General features: G+C 44.7%; 1 protein-coding gene across 2 annotated transcripts in view; it reads right to left on the reverse strand.

Moving 5' to 3' along the window:
• The window catches only part of BRF1 (BRF1 RNA polymerase III transcription initiation factor subunit), a 242,979-nt gene that overhangs the window by 71,384 nt on the left and 144,362 nt on the right, over positions 1–27,233 (reverse strand). For both annotated transcript variants that reach the window (XM_063118139.1, XM_063118140.1), the window contains 3 exons: positions 7,583–7,644; positions 4,210–4,291; positions 2,936–2,991 (listed from right to left, as the gene is read on the reverse strand). In XM_063118139.1, coding sequence (XP_062974209.1) covers positions 2,936–2,991; positions 4,210–4,291; positions 7,583–7,644 — 200 coding nt within the window. The remainder of the gene's footprint in view (positions 1–2,935; positions 2,992–4,209; positions 4,292–7,582; positions 7,645–27,233) is intronic.

Consider the following 27,233-nt stretch of genomic DNA (forward strand, 5'->3'; position numbering starts at 1 on the left):
GGAACTTAGTTGGGAGAGTGCTGTTGCATTCATGTCCTGCTGGTTGGCCACTGAGTGAACAGAATGCTGAACTAGATGCAGCCTTGATCTAATCCATCATGGCTCTTCTTATATTCTTATGAATGTTTGTCCCAATCATGTTGTTGCTGCTGCTGCTGTTTTCATTGTATACTTTCTGTTTTTATTGTGTTTTTATTGTTCTTAATATAATACATTTGTGTGTGTTTTATTGCTGTACCCTGCCCTTAGGAGGCTTCTGCCCTGAAAGGCATCCAAGAAAAAAAAATTCTATACATTCTACATGCAACTGTATCGGATATGTGACAAGAATGATTCTTCCACCTGACATGATGATACAGACAACCAAGCTATCCTGGGGTGAATGTGTTCAACCTGGAGTAGTACAGCCATCTTAACGGGCTCAAGGTTAAAGAAGGAAAACATTTGGAGAATCATTCACATATGAATCCTGACAAATCCCAGATCAATGTCATGAATGTCTGAAATTAAATATATATTTCCTAATCTTTTGGCCATTCTGTCAGGGATTTTAAGAAAAAAGGCTGGTTTGGGCGGATTGGAATTGATAGGAAAGTCTGCTGAGAAATTGTAAACTCATCTTCCTCAAAACAATATCAGGTATGTTTTTATGAGATGTCAAAATGAAGCGCAACTAAAATTGCTTAATAGATAATGTATGATTTGGAGACGTAAGGATGGAATAGAAATACCAAGCAGCATTACAGGCACTGCTGAAAAAATGAAGCTCAAGCCGCACTTTAAGTAAAAGTAGAGAGCTGTGTTCAAGAGTTCTCGCGGGACCGCTGTGCTACGGATCAGTGAAGGCAGCCAAGTGGAATACGTGGAGTTGGAAATCTGCTGGTAAATGGGCTTGGGTTAATGCAAGCCCCTGAGAAATCGTGTGCGCTAGTCAAAGCAACATCAAGGTCACCTAGTCACAAACTGCACGAAACTTAAACGCAGCAACAGAAACATAGGAAGCTGCCTTGTACCAAGTCAGAATAATGGCCCATCTGGCTCAGTTTTGTCTAGACCAGTGGCCTTCAGTCCGGACTGTGCTAGAGGGAGAAAAGGAACGATATGCAGGAGGGGGGACTGCTTTGAGCAGCAGCTCTGCATCCCCCCCCCCATAGCACCTCTCCATCACACCAGGCTGAGGTCCACTGACTGACTCTGCTCAGTTACCCGTAATTTTATCAGTGTACCTTCAAAATCTAGATTCCTTTAAAATAGAAAGAGGATGCTCTCTTATTACCCTGATTTCTTAACCAACATTAAGCCAGCGTTCTTCAGTTCAGACATAACAGGGAAGACCAGCTTAATCCAAGACAGGAACTTAGCGCCAAAGCACAGCACGTGACAGGAAGAGGGGAGGGACAAGGAGGCACATGTGGTCACAAGCTTCTGGCCACGAAGCCACAGATGATTGTCTGAATGCAACCACAACTGATAATCAATGCAGCTGAGCCAAACGTTCTCGAAAAGAAGAACTCGGCGTCAAAACAGGGCTTTTGTGGGGCTAAAATGTTTCCCCAAAGCATACCTTATCAATGCCGGTCCGCTGCTTGTTTGTAGCCCCAAACAGCTTTGGTACCTTATTTTGTTTTGATTTTGTTTCAAAAATAGCCCTTCTGTGTAGTAAGAGAAACATTATGTAGCCTGTCGGATTTTAGCCGCACATTGTCACTGTTACTGCAAAAAGAAGGGCTATTTTGACGATGACAACAGCAGCAGCCCTGAAAATGCAACAGATCAAGGCTGTGAAGAAGCCCAGAATAGAGCATATCCACATAGAATCATAGAAGAGTTGTGTTGGAAGGGGCACATAAGGCTATCGAGTCCAACCCCCAGCTCAATGCAGGAATCCACCCTAAAGCATCCCTGACAGATGGCTGTCCAGCTGCTTCTTGAATGCCTCTAGTGTGGGAGAGCCCACAACCTCCCTAGGTAACTGGTTCCAATGTCGTACTGCTCTAACAGTCAGGAAGTTTTTCCTGATGTCTAGCCACAATCTGGCTTCCTGTATCTTGAGCTCATTATTCCGTGTCCTTTACTCTGGGATGGACGAAAAGAGATCCTGGCCTTCCTCTGTGTGACAACCTTTCAAGTACTTGAAGAGTGCTATCATGTCCAACACCAGACACAGGGAGTGGGGTGGCCTAAATGTGAAGCAGTGTGGCAGCCTAGGTCTCTGCAGTGCTACCACCCCTTTACAAAATAATCACCGAAAAGGCATCACAAAAGTTGCTGAAACAGGGGGGCAGGAAGAGGCTGGGAAAAATCTTAGTGAAAGGTGCCTCCTAAGTATATTTTTTGGGCTCGGCCACACTAATTAACGCACATATTAGATGCTTTAAGAAAGATAACAAATAGAACTCCCAAGTTAGTGAGGTGGATAATTGTTTCATTCGTCATACAGAACTCCATTTGAAAACATGTAACAGCACTGATGCTACTGAAAAAAGGGAAAACAGTGCTAGGATATTTTTTTTAAAAAAAAAAGTATAATCAGGAAGGTTTCAGTTAAATATGATTGGCTTTATTATGATTAAAAAGACTTGCTGCTACAAGGAAAAAGAGCAGTTGCGTGAATTAAACAGGAACACAGTTTTAATACCCTATGAGGCCGTGCTTCAAACAGATACTTGTAATTCGGTGTTTTCCCCCAACAATGTTAAAGATCTTTAGCAAAAAATTGTTAGGCTAAGCTTGAGATTTATTACAAGTAATATATAGTTGTAGGGTAAGTTGCTTTCTAAAAAACGTATTGCAAAGCAAGGTGATCCGGAGTTATTCATTGGATCCACTTTATTCTGAACCACTTATTATTGAGCCTGGTCCAAAAGCATTGAGAATTCGAAGTAAAATTGTCGAGATAGGTTTGAAGTCTGCTTATTCCAAAAGTAGCATTTACCTTATGTTCTTTATAAATCCCGAGCTCTTTCTCTTTTGCTATCCTTGCTTCTTTTTCTGGAAGACGACAGAGGGAAAAGGCAGCATGAAAGCACAAACTTAAAAGAAATTAAGTTAATTTTTTTTTTAAAAAAAATGTTCATTGTCTTAGAGCTCCATCAGTCAAGCTTTTTATTGCACGCTCATTTCTGGGCACTCAATTTTCGCGGGTCCCTCTCACGACGTTGTCTGCCTCCCGCACGCCTCCCACCCCTTCTAGGCTTCTTCGCATGACAAAAAAACACACTCCAGTAAGTCCGAATTATTTTTTGAGACAGAACTTTTACGAACACGTTTACTAACAGGGACTGGCCAATGAAACCACATCACGCCAGTCCTTTTCCAGCTTCATTGGCTGCCAGTCCAGGTCCGGGCCCGAGTCAAAGTGCTGGTATTGACATTTAAAGCCCTAAACGGCTTGCGGCCAGGCTATCTTAAGGAAGGCCTCCTCCCATATGTACTTGCCTGGAACCTAAGAACATCTTCAGGGTCCTTTTCCATAAGCCCCTGCCAAAGGAAATGTGACAGGTGGCTACTAGGAGGAGGGCCTTTTCTGCTGTGGCACCCCAGCTGTGGAATGAGCTCCCTAAGGAGGTTCGCCTGGCACCTACACTATATTCTTTCAGATGCCATTCTGTCAGCATTTTAACAGTCTATAAACTTATTTAACTTTGCTGTTTTAAATTTGTATTTCTGCACTACTGTTGATTTTATTCTGGTTGTGCTTTATATTGTATTTTATATTGTATTTTATATCATGCTTTTATACCGTTTGTTTTATACTTTGAATGGTTTTAATTTGTGTGAACCGCCCAGAGAGCTTTGGCTATTGGGCGGTATAAAAATACAATAAATAAAATAAATAAATAAACTTGCCGCTATGTTCTGCTGTGTGCAGGAGAAGCAGCGCGATCAAAACAGCCCACTGAATGGGTCACACGCACGTTGTTTACTTCCGCTTTCCTCTCTCTTGAGAATGAGGAAGTAGTGAGGGACAAAACGTACGGGCGGAGAAGCGACGGTAGGGAAATGTGATTTCTCCCCGTGTGATGACGCTCTTAGGGAGCCATGCCTGGGAGAGAAGCAAAGTCTTTGCCTGGCCCTGAAAAGATAGCAAGATAGGTGCCAGGCAAGTCTCCTTGGGGCGGGCATTCCATAAACAAGCACTATTTTTTATATATCTACAGCCTTCACAACATGAATCACCTGAAAGAAAGCTTTATTCAATTTGCTTACCTTTCTGTTCCTTTAAATAATCCGCATTTTCCTTCATCCATAGATCTGCTTTTATTTTGGCTTCTGTCTCATTGAGTATATACTAGGCATGAGGAGAAAAACGGTGTTATGCCTGCAGCTGACATAAGAATCAGAACAGCAATCTTGCAAGTTGCATCCTGACCAGGGTGGATAAAAATCAATGGTTTTTTTTAAAAAAAAACAAAAAACGGAATTTTAAAATTTAAATCGTTTTTTAATAAAATGCTTTTTGAGGAAAAATCTATCTAAAGATAGTTTTCTACTTAAGATACATTATAGTCCAAAGGTTATTCATCATGAAATAAGGTTTTGTTTTTAATTATGTAGCATGAGACTGTATATCCATACAATGTTTAAATTTTTTTGGTAAATGAATTCCATTAATCCATTCACAGTGTCATGCTCTTCCAGAGGTTTCTGTAAGATTATTGGGCAATTTTTCTATCTAGAAGACATTATCACAGCTGCTTGGTTTTACAGTTCTCAAAACTATGAATTTGTGTCTGCAGAGATCACAATCCCATTGTGCCTTTTCAAATCTATGTACCCAGAATCAACCCCTTACCTCTTAAGTGCTAAGTTTCAAAAAATTCAATGAATAGAGTGCACTTTGGGGGGGGGGAAGTAACATTACTTCCTGGATTACTGCAATGCACTCTATGTGGGGCTGCCCTTGAAGCTGCTCCGGAAGCTGGAGCTAGTGCAGAATGCTGCAGCTCGGCTGTTGTCTGGAGCTGCCCCTTTCCAGCATGTAACTCCTCTGCTGAGGGAACTGTACTGGCTGCCTATTCGCTACCGGGCCAGGTTGAAGGTTCTTGTACTTGTGTACAAAGCCCTAAACAACTTGGGACCAGGATACCTGAGAGAGCACCTTCTCCTCTAGCAACCTGCCCGGTCACAGAGGTCATCCGGGGGCCTGCTCCTGGTGGTTCCACCTAGATCCATCCTCCGATTGGAATCCACCAGGGGAAGAGCCTTCAGCGTGGTGGCCCCCCTCCTGTGGAATTCCCTGCCTCTGGAGGTCAGACAGGCTCCAACCTTGTACTCTTTTCGGCGCCTCCTGAAAACATCTTTATTCCAAGAAGCCTTTCTTTAACATGCAGCCTTGGATTTCTGTGTTGTTGTTTTATGCTTCTTTTTAAATTTTGTTTTAACTGTTTTATTCTGTTTTTATTTTCATTTTACCTTGTACACCGCTCTGAAATTTTTTCAATGAGGAGCGGTATATAAATATTCTAAATAAATATTTAGAATAAATATTTAGAATAAATAAATAAATAAATAAATAAATAAAACATGATTAAATTGAGTCTTTCTGAGTAGTGATTTCAATCGTGATTTCAATCATGATTTAAATCAAATTGATTTAAATCAAATCCACCCTGATCCTAACCACCATCACCACTCTTGCTCCTCCTGTCTTCCGCCTGCTTTCTGAGAACAGTCTGCTCCACCTGGAAGGAGCTTCCAGGTGGCAGGGCGTAAAGGAACAGGCAGTGGTGCCGCAAAAAGCAGAGGTGGGAAAGAAGGAGGCAGTTACGGAACGACAAGAAGAAAGGGAAGAAAGAGAAAGAAGAAGCCACCCAAGCAGGTGCAACTGGCAGACAATGGCCGCGTTCGCACGTAACGTTAAGCCACTTTGCAAATAGGCTACGCAGCAGGGGTTGTTTGTGGAACAACTCACAGTGAGGCCGACAGATAATCGGGCTCACTGTGGCTTGTTCTCCTGCTTCTTCCCCCTCAGTCCAGCCCAGTGTCCTTTGTGGAAGAACCCATTTCGTCTCCCTCTCCTAGCTCCAATTGCTACCCTTTACTGTTTGCTGCTGAGTTTGTTTGTTTTCTTCGGAGCATCAAAAATGTGCAATTGTGGTCATTTAAAAAAAAAAAAATCAGCCCCAGAAAATTGTGCAATTGGGTTTGTAATTTTTTTTATTAGTAGCATTTTTGTCAATCTTTCTCAAGTGTGCAAGCTTTTATGGCTGCGTGCAAGCTTTTAGGGCATGTAGTCTTGACTGGTCAATTTCCTTGTATGTTGCAGCTGTCAAAGGAGCTGCGAAACATACATGGAAATTGACAGGACGGAATATGGGCTAATTTGCACATAGCTGCCAAGGATCAATTGCCAAGTCGTCAACTGAAAGCACCGAAAAGGGAGGGGAAAGCAGCAGAACTAGCTGCACCATAACAATGTGATCCTGCCGCCTGTTAAGTGTCGAACTGATACTTCTCAGCGCCCACCAACTTTTCAACACTTTCTTGAGTTTCTAGCTACTCCAGAAAGGGGAAGTATTTGCTCCCCCACTTTTTCCATGGATCATTTTCAGAGCACTTACTGCGTACAAGAAAACATGGAAATTGACCAGGCAAGGCAACACATCTTGGACAGCCATAAGAGCGTGCTTGTGAAAGACTGATTAAAAAAAAAAATATGAACACAAATGGGGAATTTCTTGGGACTGATTTTTTTAAGGATTGCAAACCAGTGGCGGTTGCTCCAAAGTGTCTCTTGGGTATCAGTGCAGGAGCTGTCACTGGTGGCAGCAAAGCTGAGATTATTAAGAGCAGCCGGAGTTTTTGCCGCTCTTACTGAGCAGTTCACTAGCTGATCCCTGCAACCAACAATGAAATTGCTCTCCTGGGTCCAGATGACATGACAACCTATCACGGGTTGTATCATCCCTAGAACAAGCCATGGGTTCTCAGGGTGGCTTGTTGTCAAAAAATAAGCCACCCTGCAGGAAGCGGTCTGGATTTGGATGATACAACAACCCCATTGTAGCTAGTTACCCATAGAATCATAGAATAGCAGAGTTGGAAGGGGCCTACAAGGCCATCGAGTCCAACCCCCCGCTCAATGCAGGAATCCACCCTAAAGCATCCCTGACAGATGCTTGTCCAGCTGCCTCTTGAAGGCCTCTAGTGTGGGAGAGCCCACAACCTCCCTAGGGTTGCCTTATTGTGGCAATGGGTTGCCTTACTGTGCGAACTGGTCAATCTCAGGAAATGTATGACAGAAGTGAAATGAGTCACAGCAACTATCATAATTCTTCAATATCTGTCTTACAAGGCTCCTGGATAACACCACTATAGTCACAACTTTATAGACCTTTGTTAAATGCAATTACATGCAGTTGCTAGACAGGAGTGTTTTAAATGAAACCAAGGAGAAGCGCCCAACTATTGCAGGTAACAGTTGGCTTTGTAGCCCTAAAAGATATGTGCAGCACCAGAATAGAACACTTTTAATCAGGTTGATTTGATTCCTGGGCAAAACAGAATGATCCTGACCGTCTTACATTCTTAACAAACCCTCATGTACACATAGACTATTATGGGGTGGTAGCATTCTTACCATATCTATTTCGCTGTCGTCAATTCCACTTAGATCTAATTCACCATCTCCAGTATTTTCATCTAAATAGAAGCAACAGAAATTTTAATTAGAGTGTGTATTCATAGCAAATCAACTCCGATTCAAACCCTGGCTTTAATCATCTTAGAAATACAGTCTTTCCTGATAACTGGTTTGCTAACAAAGCAATCTTCCAGAGGATGGGACACATCCAAATTAAAAGGGGAGGGGGGGGAGAGAGAGAGTTTTCTTCGAACCACACTTTCCCATTGTTATGGTTTCTTGTGTGAACACAAATTGTCACTGCAGTTAATTAGCGCAGAGAATAGACACCAACAAGGCTTGCTCCCATCTCCCTGAAAATCACTCTTAATATGATTCAATGGCAAACACTTAATTAAATGCAAAGTAAAAGAATGAGGGGTTAGGAACTTTTAAATGCCCCTAAGTGAAGGATATACAATGTGTCCTCACCCACTTGTGAACAATGAATGTTAGTGTGAATGCACCACAATCGCCACGACAACTGCCTTTCTTGTTGCAGGACTGCTGAATGTACAGATGTGGGACATTAGGGGACAGTTGGGTAAGAGGCCGGGAGGATCATACACTCTGCCCCTCCCCAGGCCAACCACACTGCCCACACAACATGCCTGAGAGTTGGGGTTGCCAGTTTGATGTATAGTTTTGAATTCCACAATTCAATGGGAAAATCTGTAGCTCCCTCATTCCTTTCCCAGGTCATGTCACTTGCTCTGTATCGCAGAAAGCAGGGAAGATAGCTTCAGGACTGGAGGACAGATACGGAATAATGGGCTCAAGTTACAGGAAGCCAGATTCCAGCTGGACATCAGGAAAAACTTCCTGACTGTTAGAGCAGTACAACAATGGAATCAGTTACCTAGGTAGGTTGTGGGTTCTCCCACACTAGAGGCCTTCAAGAGACAGCTGGACAGCCATCTGTCAGGGATGCTTTAGGGTGGATTCCTGCATTGAATCCACCCTAAACTCGATGGACTCGATGGCCTTATAGGCCCCTTCCAACTCTACTATTCCATGATTTTATGATTCTAAGTAGGAGAAGCCCTTCTTCTCCCACTGCATTAGAACAGGGATGGGCAGAAAGTAGATCTCCTGAAGTTTGGGACTTCAACTCCCAGAAGCCCCTGTCAGCATGATCAATGTTCAGGAACACTGGAAGTTGAGGTCCACAACACCTAGAGATCTCCTTTCTGCCCTGATGTTAATGCTAAACACAGTCTCCGGCTGGGTTCACACAACACACTAATCGTCGAACTGTGGGTTATCATATTGTCTGAATGCAGTACATTTTCCGCAGTGTGGCTTGGAAACCACACTGAAACATCTAACAACAAGCAATGGGTTCTCAAGGTGGCTTGTTTGAGAAAAATATGAAAAGCTGCATGGTTAACAAGCAACCCTGGGGGAAATGTGTTGTGTTGAGACAACACGATAACCCACCCTGTTCTAAAAAAAAACCACTGTGCTTAGACAAGAAGTTAACCCATCCTGCAGAAAACGCGCTGCATTCAGACAACACGATAACCTATGGTTCAACAACAACCCACATCGGGTGGGTTAGTGTGTTGTGTAAACCCAGACGGATTGCAACTTGGCAACTCTACCCAAGAGAACAGCAATAGGGCAACTATGAGTCAGGGTGAGAAAATCCGCTGCTGCGCTACAGGATGGTGAAGTTAGACTTGAGAGGAGAGTGAACTAGGAGTGCACTGGCTGCACTGCCTGGGAATCACCTCCCCACCCACCCACATACACAGAATCTAAACTTGAGAACATAGGAAGAGCCATGCTGGATCAGACCAAGAGTCCAGCGCTCTGTTCACACAGTGGCCAAACAATTGCAGACCGGGGACCCACGACCAGGACATGGTGCAACAGCACACTCCAACCCATGTTCCCCAGCAACTGCTGTATACAGGCTCACTGCCTCCGATAACGAAGGTAGCGCATAACCATCAGGACAAGGAGCCATGATAGCCTTCTCCTCCAGGAATTTATCCAGCCCCTGTTTAAAGCCATCCAAACTGCTGGCCATCACTACATCTTGTGGTAGCGAGTTCCACAGTTTTAAGTATGCGCTTGTACATCCTTGTATCTGTCTTGAATCTCCCTCCCACCAACCAGCAGCATGAGATGACCCCCCAAATGTACTGTATCCTTATCCACATTCTCCACATCAGGTGGAAGCAGAAGCTCTGGGCAACATGGCAGATACCTGATATTCCCAAAAGGAAAAGCACTTAACTGAAGTGGTTGGTTCGGAGGTGTGCCCAAGCCGAAGCCTGAATGGGGCACACAGAGAATCATCCTACTGGGTTTCAAAACTGGACGGGGAGGCACACCTTTGCTTAGGATCCCATAGATCCTCTCAGGAGCCTTAATTTTGGTGCCTCAGATTCACAGGCAAGGAGAGTTTTTTCTCAACTCACTGGATAATATTTTCATGTTTATGCTCCTCGAGACATTTCGCCTACTTTATCATTCCATTCTCCTGGGACTGCACCGCACAACATATATTTGCTACAGGCAATTTTGTGATAATATATTGACTGAAAATGCCTCTGGAAGAAGGTTTTTAAACGGCATATTTTAGTCATGGGTTTTACTGACAACTCAGCAAACACGAAGACTTGTTCCACAGCATACGCAACTTTTTACAGCGCAACTTAACACACACCTGGAAAAAAAAGGCTTTTAGTAAATCCATTGCCAAAAAGATGCTTTCTCTCCAATTCAGTCGATAATATAGCCTTGTTGCTGACTTTACAAAAATCGCCTCAGGATCCAGTAAACACACAAATGCGAGGTCACTTTGCCCTTCAGAGCACTCAAGCAACCTTCATTAACAGGCAATGCTATTATGCCATCCCAAGATTGTCAAGACATGCAATTTGAGCTAAGTTTGCAAAGCGGGTGGAGCTATATTAAAAGGATGAGTTATTGTTTAGATTTGGCTGGACCAGCGAGGTCCGGATTGGGACACGTACGCCACTTCCCCACCCTAATCACCCAGTTACAACCTTCAAATTTTACCTTGCCACTTTTCTTCCTGAGGGCTGAGATAGTCACACCCCACCCCATTGATCAAGTGCGAGGTTACCACAATGTGCATGTAACCACTTGGTAAATTGGGTTGACCGTAAGAACAAGCATCAAGAAAAAGGTTTCTGAAGCAGATCAGAAATGCAGAGAAGCAGAGGGAAGGGAGAATTGCCCTCCCCAGTTTGCAGAACAATAAAGACAACCAGCGCACAGAGTTCCAATGAGCACAAGTATTTCAATTTGCAAAAGCAATGTTCCAGGGCGCAGCCTTCGTAGAGGAAACCTACACCTTCAGGCTTTTTTTCTCTCTAGACACTTTGGGAGAGCGTAGAGTGATGTACATGTATGATGCATAACAGGGTCATCAGCATCGATACTGGTTTAAATTCATGGTAACTCCGATTTAAAATCTATGTTTTAAGTCAGAGATGGGCTGCTCACCCTTGAGTGGTCAACTTTTAAACTAGAATTCGTGTGATCCTTAGAAGACATCTTTTAAATTTACGAAGAGTGCACACTCAGGATCCCTTCACACTAAGGCCTTAGCTAGACCGGGGTGAACCCCGGGATCGTTCCTGTGCGTCCCAGGATCAGGGAGGAATGATCCCTCCCTTGCCCCAGAATAGAGCCCTCCACTTTGGGCCCACTTTTTCCACAGTCCCGGGCTGAGCCCAGGACGACAGAATGTGTGACCCGTTGCCATGGTTCGACCCAGTTCCACGCGCAGAGCCGGGAGCTGTGCCCATCGGGGTTAGGGTGGGGGAAGTGGGCAAATTAAGTTAATTTTTTTAAAAAAAACCACCTACCTTCAGCGCACAAGCGTTCGTGCGCCCCGTCTTCTTTAAAAACGGAGGCGGGATCTCGCATTAATCGCAACATGAGATCTTCCCTCCTCCGTCACAGACTATCAGGTAGGTCTAGCTAAGGCCTAAGGCTAGAATTAATCTGGGTTAAGTGATGCAAAGTATTTATTATCTTCCTTAATAAGAATTACTCTGCTGGATCACAACAATGTCTACCTAATCCAACATTATTTGCCAAAATCCAAGCCACCAGGAGGGGTCACAGGGTCATCCACCAGTGAGCCACCACCTGTCCACCTTCTGCCAACTCTTGTTTTAAGACTTTATTCAAAAATTAACTGGCAAATCAAATGCTGATCTAAATCCAGTTTTTCAGAACCTCTACATTTCTTTATGGCTTTTCTTCCCAACAAAGTTAACTTAGTAGGTTTGAACTTTGGAGTATATGACCCAGACTCATCCAGCCAAATTTATTGTTAACATTCCGTAAAACTCACAAAAAACCAGAAAGTGCCTGAAACACACAAGGGTCTTTAATACGCCATTCTGAAAATTAGACCATTTCCATGTACTGCAGATCGGTTTTTATGTCAACACTTTAATTTAAACTTGTTTTGGAATTTTGTGCCAGTTGTTTCCTCCATCAGCGGCAGGGACAGAGAGACCTCATTTGCCAACTGCCAAATTGCAGGAAAAGGGTCTAAAAGGAAGCGATCCGAAATAAGCATGACTTACGCCGAGGAGAAGCAACACAGCGGTAATTGATGGGCTACTGGTCCTGCCTGCAAATAGCCACCCTTCAGCCTGTCTGACAGGCATTCATTACAGGCAAAGATTTCCCCGAGAATACGTGGGGCATTCAAACTCCCAGATTTTATGTCCCTCCTAAACAAAACTGTTTTGTTATAAACATCCACTGTAATGCTCAAATCAGAAAAAGAAAAAACAGCTGCTCGAATGGACCCCGGCAAACTTCACTGCGATCATCAACGAAACCAGCCGATTGGCCCAAAGCGCTGAGAGCGGCCATCTGCTGTCCATTAAACAGCTTGCTCCAGAGGCAGGAAAAAAGGCGCTCCTGACTTCTGGCTCTCTCTCTTTTTCAGCCGAAAACAGGCGCCCACGCCCCCCCCTTTCTGCTCAACTTTTCCAAAGAGTTCCTGAACAATATTCTAATCTTTAATATGAGCGCCTGAAATTCTGTATAAACACAGATGTGACCACCCCGTTGGCCCACGATCTTAAAACAGCAGAGAGGTCTGAACGGTTTTGATGTGGTTCCTTGCAAGCTTTGGCTTCTTCTTTTTTCCTTCTTTCTCCTTTTTTCTTCCAGAGGAAGCCAAAGCCTTTAGGGTACAGGTAAAAACAGAGTGCTGGGTATTTTAAAAAAAGAGGTACCGGCTTTAGGCTATTAATCCTGTAAGCAGATCAGAGAGCGCCTCTGTGGTTAAACAAGGGCAAGGAGCAACAAACACACACCCCGCCACCTTCTCTGCCCGTTCTAATCGCTCTAGCATAACCAGCAGCTTCCGCAGCTTTCGATCAAGTCTCCAAGTCAATTACAGCCCTGCGACTTGAAAGCATCTGTCATGCCCTTCACTGTTGCCGCCACTTCCTCCCCCTCCCCTCCTCCTCCCCACCCCCAGCCCATCAAAAGATAAACACACAAGGGCTGCAAAAGAAGGGGAAGGGTCCATTTCTTAGTAGGAGAGCACACGGCTTTGCTCATAGAAGCTGCCAGATTCAATCTTTGGTATCTCAGGTCTAGGACTCGGAAAGACCTCTACCGATGATGCTCCAGATTCATTGCCACTCCGAGTCGAGAGTACCGGTCTAACTAGATGGACTAATGCTATGACTCAGTGTACGGTAGTTTCACAGACCCATGGATCAGGGATTTGTAATGTTTAGTTCGGAACAGCCTCATAAAATCATAGAATAGTAGAGTTGGAAGGTGATTATAAGGCCATCAAGTCCAACCCACTGCTCAATGCAGGAATCCACCTTAAAGCATTCCTGAAAGATGGCTGTCCAGCTAGCTGCCTCTTGAAGGCCTCTAGGGTGGGAGAGCCCACAACCTCCCTAGGTCATTGGTTCCACTGTCGTACTGCTCTAACAGTCAGGAAGTTTTTCCTGATGTCTAGCCGCAATCTGGCTTCCTGTAACTTGAGCTCATTATTCCGTGTCCTGCACTCTGGGAGGATCGAGAAGAGATCCTGGCCCTCCTCTGTGTGACAACCTTTCAAGTATTTGAAGAGTGCTATCATGTCTCCCCTCCATCTTCTCTTCTCCAGGCTAACAGGCCCAGTTCTTTCAGCCTCTCCTCATAGGGCTTTGTTTCCAGACGCCTGATCATCCTTGTTGCCCTCCTCTGAACACGCTCCAACTTGTCTGTATCCTTCTTGAAGTGTGGAGCCCAGAACTGGACGCAATACTCACAGCTACTTGTTTTGGTCTTGCACCATCCCCAATCCTGGGGGCCCTCCTCCCCCCACTAAGGTCATGATATAGAGCCCTGCTCGGAATCCCTTCTGTAGAGCAAGGAGTGGGCAACGCATTGTCACACCATCAAAATTCACAGCAGCAAAAAAGTCACCAGTTTAGCACTGATTTTCAGTCACTAACCACTACAGAGCCCAAATTTCACTTGAAAATAAGTGGAATTTGGCCACTTTAGGCTTCTGTAGTGGTCCGTTGCCGGAAAAACACTGATTTGGTGGCTACTGCTGCTGGATTCGACAGCGTGACAGCAGCAGGAGTGTGACCCACTGAGGGGCTGAGGGCTCTGGGGGCACAAATGGCCCTTGCTGGATACCCCAAACTTGCCCACACCTGTTGCAGAGAATTCAGCACAACAGTTAGAAGGAGCAAGGCTTTCTGAGGAACCGTCCCAAGCCTCTAGAATGATGTCTTGAAGGAAGGACATCTGGGGAAAAAATGAAAAGCCTGTTTGTTTTGCTCAGAGCTTGGGGAATCAGATCCATGGGGTTTTATTAGTGGGCTAGTTCCTGCTGCTGCTACTATTGATTCTGTGGTTTTATTGTCTGCCATTTTAAGATGGATTTCAAGCAGTTTTATTGCTCCTAGTCAGACCTGGCACCCAAGCTCAGCATAATCAGACACCTGCCAAAGCTCACCTTCCTACAGAGGTCCCATTGCTGACCAGAGAGGCTGCTGCATGTTCTGATGGGACCTCTGCCTGCTAGTCACCTTGGGAAATGCCCACTGGCCCTGAAGGTGTGGGGTATATATTTCAGAAAAAAAGTTATAGAAACTGGGGGGGGGGGATGACAGACCCTGTGATCAGAGGCCCCTGTGATGCTGCAGGGATCTCTAGGGCAGTTTTTAAAGTTATTATTATTTCACAACTAGCAAATCGACCCGGCTTCGTACAGGTTGGAACATATTGCGTGCTTGATTGATGTGGCAAAGCCTTCAAGCAAACTTAAACAGCTATCAGATTTGGACACGTTGGACACATCTCACCTGAATGAAGCGATGGCTGCTGACACCTCTAGGCATGGCCCCTGCCATGGTGCACCAATATAGCCGCCCCCCGCCCCCCGAGGGAAGGGTCTGCCCACTCCATTTGCCTGACAGGGGCTGCCCCACATCAGGACCGGAGGGAGGGGGGAGATAGCAGGCCTGTAACTCTGCCCCTTGGCTTACTAATCTCCCCTGGCTCCAAACTGTATGGACTGGTTAGGGAAGTCTGCTCCTAGTGGCTGAAGATCTTACTCACTGCAGACTTCAACCACGTGGACACATTTAAATTAATTAATGCATTTTAAAAACAAAGTAGCCTCAAGGTGCACGCCCAGAGGCTCCCCTTAATATGCCTGCCAAGTTTTAAGTGTTACGGTCTTGGCACTATGGCACTGATAGATGCACGGATGGATGGACGGACGGGCAGGCAGGCAGACATCCTCTTTTATTACTATAGAATGGATGGGCAAACACTCGGATTGCACATCAGTGAGTTGTGCTCCATTGACTGCATTTCCCGTTGCGAAATGGAAGATTGTCCCAGCCTGATGCAATCTGGGGTGCTTTCCTGTTTTCTAGTGGGAAGGAGCAGACCAAGACCTTGTCTCTCTCCTTTTGGGGCACCTCCCTCAGCACCTGGCAGGGCTAAAAGCAGCAGGAAGGCAGCACGGCTCTGTTGTGGCCCAGCCCATCCAGAAAACAAGCGAGCCGCCCGAGAGACTTGGGGCCACCACCTAATTCTTAGTGGACCGCCACCCTCCTCCTCCTCCTCCTCCTCGCTGGCACTGGCAGAGAAGAAGACTCAGAAAGGGGGGACATGTGGAAAGGGACCCAGTGACACCCTGGTGCCCAGGGCCCACAAAAACCGGTGGCCAGCTCTGCTCTTAGCGTTATTCTATTAAGCTTGTAAAGCAACTTTGTACAAAAGGAAAATTCAGCACACAAGGAAAGGAAAGGAGACTAGTTTTTTTTTTTACTTTTAAAAAATGCCACTGGTCCATCCAGCCCAGTACTGTCGACACTGACCGGCAGTGATTCCTCCAGGTTTCCTTCGAGGATTCTTTCCTGGTTGCTGGCGATTGAATTTGGGATCTTTTTCATGCAAAACAAGTGCTCTACCACTGTGCCACAGATTACAAAGATATGCTTGAAAGCCTGCAGGCAATGCCAGGTGAAACCTCAGAAGCCAGAGGGGTTGCTGAATATGATTTCCTTGAAGGAAGGGCAGTGCTTTCAACACCCTACGTAGCTCCTAGCTCCTTCCCATGACAACTGGGAATGTGCGAAATGGAGGGGAGAGAAATGACAGAATTATGAAGGGGAAAATCTCATGCAAATTAGCTTCATTCATAATGTTCGCAGGACATAGGTTTTCGTGGTGCGGTATTTGAAGTGACCGTGCACAAAACTGATTTGTTAAGAGCACACAACCCTGCATACAGGTTTGAGCCTGTGACCAGTAGCAATATGCGCAGGATCTGAGCGGAAATGCTCCAGGTCAGACACAGACTCAGGGCACAAGTCGGCCACAGTTTAGCTCATTCGTTTCCACAGGAAGCAGGTGCTTAAATCTCTCCTATTGAAATCAATGGCGCTCAGAAAGGCTGAAGTGTGCCCTAAATCTTTTGTTTTACGTACTCGTCTTTTTTTCAATTAACAAGTTGCCACTTAAAAAGTCATGCAGCTTTTTGTCTTTAAATTAAAAGAAGAATGCATTAATTGAAATTTGAAATAGACACTAATGTCGTCACAGCCTTAGGGATATTTCTTATTTCTAGAAAATGAGAACACACAATGTCTAAACAAGAGGATTTCCCTATAGCCAACCAGTAAATGGATTGCATGGAATCCTAAAGCCTAATGCAGTTAAGTACAACTCAATTTTCCTGTACCGGGCTATTAAATAAGCAGTATGCTATAAAATAAAATAATGTGTGTAATTTGATTGTGTAATGGTTAAGTTGTTTAAAACACAGTAGCAGAGAAGTCAAGCACTTCGATATGTCAATAATTGAGGTTTTCTTCCTTCCTTCCTTCCTTCCTTTCTTTTCTATCTGCCCCATAGTCAAAGCGCTCTAGTTATTCAAACAAATCAGAAATATGGCAGATTTCAACACCAGGTTCCAAACTATGGACGCTAACCCTGGAAAATCAATTAATCTATTCACAAATAGGCATGTTCATAGGGCATACCAGGACACACCACATCTAGACCACAAACACTAACATAAACCAAATGCAGCCATTTAACTCCTAATCCTTGTTTACTCTCATATTACTATCCATCTAGAATCAAGTTGGCCTCCAACCTCCATTGTGACGAAGAAACAGAACTCAGATTGGATTAGCCATATGCAGATGAGATGGTGGACTAGGTGAAGAGCAAAAAAAAATAAAACGGATCTAGCATCAACCCCCATGGTGTGTTTACTCAAACCCCTTTACTTTCTCCCACGTCAGCGAATGATTGCCCTGTGTCCCTACAGAAGGGGTGGTGGTGGAAACAAATGTCTATACTTGGAGAGCCTGTTGCGAGAAGACGTTGTGCTTTAACACTGGAGAACTGGCTAAAAAGCTAGATGCCACACACAGTTCTAGGCATTCTTATAAGGCAAACATGCATTTGGTATTGGGGGCGCAGGTGGGCAGGTATGCCTTCTTGCTTCCCCAAACTTGCCTGCCCATCCAGGAGAAGCTTTTGTTTGTTTGTTTATAAAGGATCATTAGGCTAATAGCTCACACGGATCTATGTATAATGTCTACTTAGTTCTTCAGGACTGGGGATATGCAAATGACACACACACTGTCAAAATGGTAGGCATTTTGCTAGAGATAGATAGATGATATAGATAGATAGATAGATAGATAGATAGACAGACAGACAGACAGACAGACAGACAGACAGACAGACAGACAGACAGACACATTTCATTCCTTAGTTGTTTTCTCTCTCTGTCTAGCAAAATTGAGAAATTCAACTCAGGGAGGGGGCTATGCAGATGATGGGGGTGGGACTATGTGGATATGGCAGGCTGAGTCAAAAGAGGACTCTACCGAGTTCCATTGGACAACATAAGCAGTCTAGGAATCTGCCCAAGACACTCTTGCCATGGACATTTGATGAACTACTAGACTGTCTTCCACGAAAGCTTTTGCTATAATTAAGCTGTTTGCTGTTAAGGTGCCACAAGACTCTTTGTTGCTTTTGCTAGAACAAGACTTAACGTTCCTGCCCACACCCCAACCATTACAATGATGGGCACTGTGTGCGAATCGCCAACATTCCCTCGTTGGGCCCCAAAGTAGGTGCAATGTTAATTGCATGAAAGCAATTAATAGACAGTATAAAAAAATAAAATAAACATGGGCAAAGGGATCAGCAAAGGGAACATGCCACATAGGGAGGGAGGGATAACACCCTCCCACCCCCACGGTTTTCCTGATGAAAAGCTCCCTGCCAAGGGGAGCTTCCATCTCGAGGCTCATATCAGCTTTGGGGAGGAATATTTCTCTCTCCCCACATGCCATGTTCCCAATCCTTCACAGGTCTCTTCACATGCTGGCTGCTCAATTTTTAAGAACTGTGCATGTTAACTCCTCGTGTGCAATTACCGTCAGTACATCATATATAGTATGGCTCATGATCACGCTTTTAGAAGCTCAAGGTTTGGGGACATTGTACATTGATGGTGCTATATAAATAAATAATAATAATAATGGGGAGGGAGCTTCCGGTCTGTTTCCAGGCACAGTGCAAAGTGCTGGTTATCACCTATAAAGCCCTCTACGGCTTGGGTCCAGGTTATCTAAAAGATCGTATTCTCCCTTATGAGCCTGCCCGACGTGCTCTGAGATCTTCTGGGGAGGCCTTTCTCTCTGTCCCACGAACATCCCACGCTTGCCTGATGGGTACGCGGCAGAGGGCCTTCTCGGTGGCTGTTCAAGGCTCTGGAACTCCCTTCCCAGGGAGACTAGGCTGACTCACTCTGTGCTACACTTTCAGAGGCAGGCAAAAACTTTTTTTTTTTTTTTTGGTTCCAGCAGGCTTCTGGAACTACTCTGGACCTGTGTTGTTGTATTTATTTATTTAATCTGTTACTGTTTTTACCATTTTTAAAATGCTTTTAATTTTACTGCAGGTTTAACTCCATTTTAACTTTTGTAAATTTATGTTTTAATCGTACGTGTTTTAATCTTGTAAACCACCATGAGTCCCAGTACTGGGGAAAAGGCGGAATCGTCGTCGTCATCATCATCCATCACACTTTCTAGCATCACACCAAGGAACCTCGTTTCCTGATGGAGACCTTTTCTAAGTGCTAAGGCAGCATGCACAAAACTGCCTGACCAGCAGTACCCCTCTATTAGGCATGCTAGTCCCATAGGAGGAAAAAACAGACAATGTAAGTGAAGTTATAATGCCCTGCTAATATATTATTATTATTATTTATTTATTTATTTATTTATATAGCACCATCAATGTACATGGTGCTGTACAGAGTAAAACAGTAAATAGCAAGACCCTGCCGCATAGGCTTATATTCTAATCAAATCATAATAAAACAATAAGGAGGGGAAGAGAATGCAAACAGGCACTGGGTAGGGTAAACAGGCACAGGGTAGGGTAAACAGGCACAGGGTAGGGTAAACAGGCACAGGGTAGGGTAAACAGGCACTGGGTAGGGTAAACAGGCACTGGGTAGGGTAAACAGGCACTAGGTAGGGTAAACAGGCACAGGGTAGGGTAAACAGGCATTGGGTAGGGTAAACAGGCACCGGGTAGGGTAAACAGGCACAGGGTAGGGTAAACAGGCACTGGGTAGGGTAAAACTAACAGTATAAACTTATAATTTAAAAAATGGATTAAAAAAACAGATGCCCTGCTAAAAGGGTCATTCAAAATGTTGAAATGAAGGGTTTAAGTTTTTCTGAAAGCAGCCAGGGGTGGGGGACATGATGTAAGACATCCAGGCTACATACCGCTCCCCCACTACGCCACATGGCCCTTAAAACAAAGACGAAGAATGGTTTATAAACACGGATTATGTTAATTGGATTACAAATCGTCTGACTTTAGGATTAGGACACACAACCCGGCCCACCTCTAGCAATAAGGCAGCAAAAATGCCAATGAGATGCAAGAGAAGAGATTGCCAGCCAGCCAAATGTAAAGAAACAAGGTTTTGACGCAGCTCTGCTTCTCCAGTCCTATTTTGGCCTCACAGAACTCTTGTAATCCCCAGTCAGTTTCTCTTTGCTGCCAGATTTTGCTGTTCAAGGCTTTCCGCGGGAGCCAGGGAAAAGGGGAACAGCTGATTCAGCATTTGACACGCTACAGCGTGGTTTCCGCAGATTCAGCTCGGATTAAGCTGGGTCATGCTGCGGTACTAAACGGGTCCTGTGACCGATAACGGTGGCATAGGGTCTTCACTTGGCCGGGCGTTCAAACGTGCATGTGCGCTTACTTACTAGCCACACCATTTCTCCCAGATGTTGCGGATAGTATTTTTTTATTCGTAGACGTGCTCTCAAGAGCGCTTGAAACAGATGGCAGATCTTTATAATAGGCTCTAATTGTGGAGGGGGAAATTAAACCATGCAGAAGAAAACCCTACACAAATATCTCGCTCGCTCTCGCTCTCACACACACACTTTCTTTCTACTGTTAAAAAGAACATAAATACTTGAATGCAAAGTACGCTATGTATAAGTGAGTCCAACTTCTGCTTTAAAATGTTTTATAGGTTGATGGTGGCATTGGAAGTTTCCCTCCTGGGCCTATTGGCACCTTAGGGGATCAATTTTCATTGGGGCAATTGTGCAGGGGAAACCCCTTCACCCCATGGACCCCCATTATAGAGACCCTTCCCCCTGCTCAACACACACAACTGCTATTATCAAAGGGGGAAAATACACATTGAATGCAATCATACATTAAATGTCACATCTGTTCTGTCCCTTAATAATGCAAGTTTCAAACGCATAACTTTTCCTAACCTTCACAAAACTGCTCAATCTCACTTAGTCATCTTTCTCTCCCTGAACAGCCTTGTGAAGCCCCAAAGCCTGCCTGTTTCTGTCTGCTTAATTCTTGGGAGACCAGCATGCGTGTCTGAACAAATCAAAGAGGGAATCCCTGGGTGTCTGCCTTTCCAAAAGACCTTTCCAAGTACAAAGACAACGACTGGGTTCATACAACACAATAACCAATGGTGGTTTAAATAGTCGATGGTTGGTTATTTAACCCACCATGGGTTATTGTGTTCGGAGGATGGCGTTTTTAAACCATGGTTGGTTATTTGGCCAAAATAACAAAAGCTAATAACCAGCGCTGTGCAGAGTTGGCTATTTGAACTACCACTGGTTATCGTGTTGTGTGGAGGGCATCATTGGTTATTTCCTTGGACACCTTTAGTTATTTCATCAACCACGGAGTCACAAAGCAACAGAAGTCAAATCAGTGACTTCCGCTCTAGTCCAGCAGGCAGGATAGAATTTTGGCAGCAATGACGGATAGGATGCTAGTCGGAGGACTAAGGGGGAAGAAAGAGCAGCGAATGAGTGAGTCAACTCAGCGTGGACTAATAATCAACTCAGTACTAATCCTAATCTACACCACGGTTGATTATAGAATCATAGAAAGGTAGAGTTGGAAGGGGCCTACAAGGCCATCGAGTCCAACCCTGCTCAATGCAGGAATCCACCTTAAAGCATCCCTGCCAGATGGCTGTCCAGCTGCCTCTTGAATGCCTCTAGCGTGGGACGGCCCATGACCTCCCCATTTATTTATTTATTTATTTATTTATTATATTTTTATACCACCCAATAGCCAAAGCTCTCTGGGCGGTTCACAAAAATTAAAACCGTAAAAAGTATAATAACACAACCAACAGTCTAAAAACACAAACACAAAATACAGTATAAAAAGCACAACCAGGATAAAACCACACAGCAGAAATTGATATAGGTTAAAATACGGTATTAAAACAGCAAAATTTAAACTAAAAGTTAAATTAGGTGTTTAAATACTGAGAAAATAAAAAGGTGGCGATGGAAGGAGTACAATGCAGGCGCCAGGCGAACCTCTCTGGGGAGTTCGTTCCACAGCCAGGGTGCCACAGCAGAGAAGGCCCTCCTCCTAGTAGCCACCTAAATAAATATGACTCTGCATAACATCACCCTCAGCTCCTTTTCCCAGCCAGGATCTGCATGCTGCAAGTTAGATAGGAGCAGCTTTTTTAAAAACGACAACAACAACAACAACAACAACAACAGATACCTGTTCTATTGTCTCAGCCATTTAGAAAACTACTAGAACCTTGAACATTGTTGAGCAAGAAGAGGCCTCTGGCTAATTTCATGTTTTACTTCATTTAAGATCTTTCTTGCCACAACATGTAATTAAATCCTCAGATCAGGTTTGATGTGGTAGGCAACTCCTTAGTACCAATGTTAAAAGGCTAGTGGGAAGGTCAAAAAGCTACGGCTCATCAAATGTACAATGAATAAATGAGATTCAGCCCCGCTTAGATCTGCATCAGGAACCCATTTATCTTGAAATGCATACTGTAATATAGGAGAGAGCGAGGAAGTTGGGTTTGCCCCTCTGATTAATTTGATAAAAACACTTTGCAGTGGGCATCCTACTGGCGACCTAAGGAGCAAATTGGGAAGATTCTACCATGGCAACAAAAAAGAGAGACTTGGTGACCCACACGGTACCACTGTTGATGGTTTCCATGTCGTCTAACTGCATCTTAGACTGTTTCGGTTGCACTATTCTACAACAAGGTACAACCAGGGGCATGTCTACACCAGCCCTATATCCCTGGATTGTCCTGGGATCATTCCTGTGCATCCAAATGCCACACAGGGGATCCCGGGAACAGGCAGGGACGATCCCTCCATTTTCCTGGGATAACCCTTGGGTGTAGAAAGGGCCCAGATCATTGTGGAATTTACAATGGAATTTATTAAACATTATTGATAGTAAAGGGATAAGTTTGTCAACACATCTTATTTGAAGGCCAATGTAGAACAAATGAATATTGGGCCATAGCTAGACAGGGCAACATCCTGGGGATCACCCTGGGATCGTCCCTCTGCATCCACATGATGCATTTCCCAAGATTGCAATCAATGGTGTGAAAAATACCCACAAAAGTTTCTACTTTCATCTGCAAATGCTGGAGTGCGTGGAATTCCATTGCAACAGAATCCCCTTAGCACAGCCACCCACAATTATTAATTCATCCTTGCCAATGATTTTAAATCATGGCTGTATGATATCTTCAAAAGTTTCTTTTACTCTTCCCTGGGGTGTGCATTTCTTTCAGAATGAATGGGACACTGAACCAAATGGGGACCATGAAAAAATACAGAGAGGAATGAATGGGAATCCCAAACCATTCATGCCTATTTGTGACATCCAGGATGGATGGGGACTAACCTGTCCCCAATAGTGACAGGGGCAGAATTAGAGGCCAAGGCTACTATTTTATTTTTCCCAGAATGCCACAATGCAGTGTCATTCTGGGCATTTTGGAAAAGGGGGGAATGCAAGCTAATCGTAGGGGGGTCTGCCATTTTTAAAAAAATCGTAGCTGCCATTCTTATCCCCAACCTTGCTCAAAATGTTCCAGAATGACGTTGTGTCGGGGTATTTTGTGAAAAACACATGGTGGCCACCAGTGTTTACTCAGCTGCCACAGTTGGGGGCAAACTCTGTAAAGAGGAGTGGGGGATGAAAAACATCCGAAGATTAATATGAAAAACTCAATCAAACAAATGCAAAGAAATAAAACACCAAACAGACTACGAATGGAGCCCTAAACTGTACGTATGTTTGTGGTGGTGGAATCTTGCACACACCACTTCCTGAACAATGGACATATGATGCCGCGAAAGAAGCAGCAACATGGAGGCAGGACACAAAGGAAATTGCTGATTTTCTACCGGACCACCCTCACGTTTAGGTCTAGTTATTGGCTCAACTCTGAGGACCGAGGGAGATAAAGTGGTACAGGAGGAACATATCCAATTATTATTTTAAAAAGGACAGAGGGCTCAGTAATAAAAGAGGAACATGCTGTACTTGTTTTAAAAGTTTACAGTGCTAAGAAATGTGGGGCGGGGGGGGGGGGATTTTATTACTTCCCTGGTTGCTAGATGGCTTATTGGAAGGAAATATCTCCTTCTACTGTAGGAGTCAACACTAAGCCTTTGTAACGTGCAGCCCCCCGGCATAAGAGTGCCAGCGGATTAAGGCAGGCCAAGAGAGGTGGATACACTTGGGCCTCAAAAGCCTCTGTAAAGGGCAGAAGAACCAAAAGCTGTCACAAAAAGCCAGTCCGACAGTGATGCATTTAGGCACAGAAGAAATAAAGCAGGACTGAGTCAAGTGACCTCTGCTGGCAAAGAGAGCCGGGAAAATTAATGACTCGGAGGAAAACTTGGCCTTTGTTCCAAGAAGGCTTTATAAGTCAACGCACAAGCATCTTACAACCAAACCAAAACTTGACAGGTAGCCAGTACAGCCGGGCCAAGCTTGGGCAGGAAGGGAGGGAAGGAAGGAGGGAGGGAGGGAGGGAAGGCATCAGAGCCAAAAATAAAAACAGTCTGGGATTACCAAGCACACCGAATCGTTGTAAGGATCTATTTGTGAGGCCATAAAAGCGCAGCTCAGAATCTCTGCACAGGGAAAGGTTTCATTCTGAAAACGTTTAAAGGAGGCGGCTGACTCCGCTGCACGGAACCGAAGGGCGTGGCTGTGGCGGCACAAGCCGGTTTCACTAACGTACGTGTGTGTGTGTGTGTGTGTGTGTGTGTGTGTGTGCTGGGAAACTCTATCATGCTTGTGCTGAACACACACAATCACACACTTGTGCTCTACTTCAATAAATCCACCCCCACTCATTTTTACCACTCTAATGGTAAGCGTGGCAGAGTGATCAAGTGGAGCTATGGAACAAATAATCCATCTGAAGTGTGTGTGTGTGTGTGTGTGTGTGTGAGAGAGAGAGAGAGAGAGAGAGAGAGAGAGAGAGAGAGAGAGAGAGAGATGAAGGGCATTTTTGCTCTGTTCCATGGCGCTTGTGCCAGAGTTCTGCAGGGTATTTTGCTCCCCGTGAAATTTAGCATGCATATGAGTTTAATCCGAAGTTGAGGTTTAATCCGGAGAAGACTGAGTTGATGGTGGTTGGTCGCGGCCAGCGACTGGCAGATTCGATGCAGGAGTTCGCAGATGTTTCATTTTCAGGAATCCGACCGAGGATTGTGACCGAGGCACAAGACCTGGGAGTCATTCTTGATCAATCCCTAACTATGTCATCACAGGTGGGGGCTGTTGTCCAGAGCTGCTTTTATCAACTACATCTGCTCCACCGAGTTCGCCCCTTTTTGTCAGATGCAGATCTTACAACCGCAGTTCATGCCCTGGTCATCTCCAGGCTTGACTATCGCAACTTGTTGCACACAGGGCTTCCCTTGAAGCAAATCCAACACCTACAGGCTGTTCAAAATGCGACAGCCAGGTTGGCTAAGGCACTTCCGAAGTCACTTCGGAGCTTCAAAAGCTTCACTGGCTGCCGGTGGCTTCCAGGGTGCGCTACAAGGTCTTATTAACTACATATAAAGCCCTGCACTGCCTGGGCCCTGGTTACTTGAGTGTTCGCCTCACTCCTGTGTCCCACCGTTGGCAGACTCACTCTCAGGAGCAGGGTACCCTGATCGTCCCCCGCTACAATTTGGAATGTGCAGGAGCCAGGGCCTTTTCGGTGGTGGCTCCCCGGTTGTGGAACAATTTGCCACCGGAGATTAGACAGACTCCTACTGTCAATTGTTTTAAACGCCTCTGTAAGGCATTTTTACTTTCACAAGAGTTTGGGGGAGGGGTGGTTTAAATTTTAATGTGGGTTGAGGGTTTTTAATGGAAATTGTTTTATGTTTTATTGTAAAGTGCCACGATGCCAGAAATGGCGAGGTGGCGCGATAAAAAATGTTTTTAAATACAATAAATAAAATACGAAACCACTAGTTCAGGTCACCTCTTGCAAGTCTCAGGATCAGCTTCTCCTCCGTTCTACTTAAATTAGCTTCTTCTTTTTTCAGATGTCATGGAAAGTGGGGAAAGATCGAAGAATGGGCTGCAGTGTATTGGACTGGAGCAGAATTGAGGGAGGGGGCTTTCCTTTTCCACTAACCAAAGCCCCCTCCCTCAATTCTGATCTAGTCCATGACATGGTTATTGAGGCTGGCAGGGTGTGCGCTGCTGTTATGGGTTTGAAAGTATGCTGGAGAAATAGCAGTGACATGTAGGAAGGGGGTCTTATAGGACGGGTAGATCAGAGGGGCAGGGGACTGCCCAGGTCTAGGTGGAGAGCTGTCCATTGGAACAGGGGTGGGAAGAAGGTAGATTTCCAGATGTTTGGACTTCCAACTCCAAGAAGCCCCTGCCAGCATGGTCAATGGTCTGGAATGCTGGTGGTTGAAGTCCCAAACATCTGGAGATCTACCTTCTGCCCACCTCTGCACTAGAGGTAGTGTTTCGGAGGCAAATGGTCTTGGCAGGGTGGACTATTGGAAATGGATGACAGGTAGTATTTATTTATTTATTGCATTTTTATATCTCCCCGTAGCCGAAGCTCTCTGGGCGGTACAACTACAGCTCCCTCTCCCATCAAAACCAGTAATATTTTGGTGACAAGTTATGAGTGTGGCTCAAGGTCATTTGGTGAGTGGGGAATTTTACCAGCCTATTTGACTTTGATTATTACCCTGATATAGAAGAAACTGTTCTCCTTTATTAAGATCTAATTTGATAATGTATCTGAGGAATAATGATGACTTCAATCTTTATGCACAATATAAACATTGCTTTCTTGAACCTCACCTAGGGCCCATCCAGTGCAGCCTTCTTCAACTTGCCATTCTCCAGATGTGATGGACTACAACCCCCATCATGCCCAGTTAGCATGGTAGGGTGGCAGGTTGGGAAGGGTTGATCTAGTTCAGCATCTCCAATCATGGCCGGCCAGCTAACCCAGGGAAGCTCACAAGTAAAGCATGAGATAGCCATCGTTCTCTGTTTGCTCCCAGCATCTAGTTATTAGGACGATATTTGCTTTGATCGTTTTTAGCTATCATCACTAATAGGCACCAATGGTCTTATTCTCCCTACATCCTGTAGAATCCTTTTAACAGGAAAGTTAATCTAGTTACTGACATCTTGAAGCAATAAATTTCTTAACAGTAAATGAATAAAGGATTTATTACATTCA

The sequence above is a fragment of the Elgaria multicarinata genome, chromosome 2 (genome assembly GCF_023053635.1).
Source record: "Elgaria multicarinata webbii isolate HBS135686 ecotype San Diego chromosome 2, rElgMul1.1.pri, whole genome shotgun sequence".
Taxonomy (NCBI): Eukaryota; Metazoa; Chordata; class Lepidosauria; order Squamata; family Anguidae; genus Elgaria; species Elgaria multicarinata.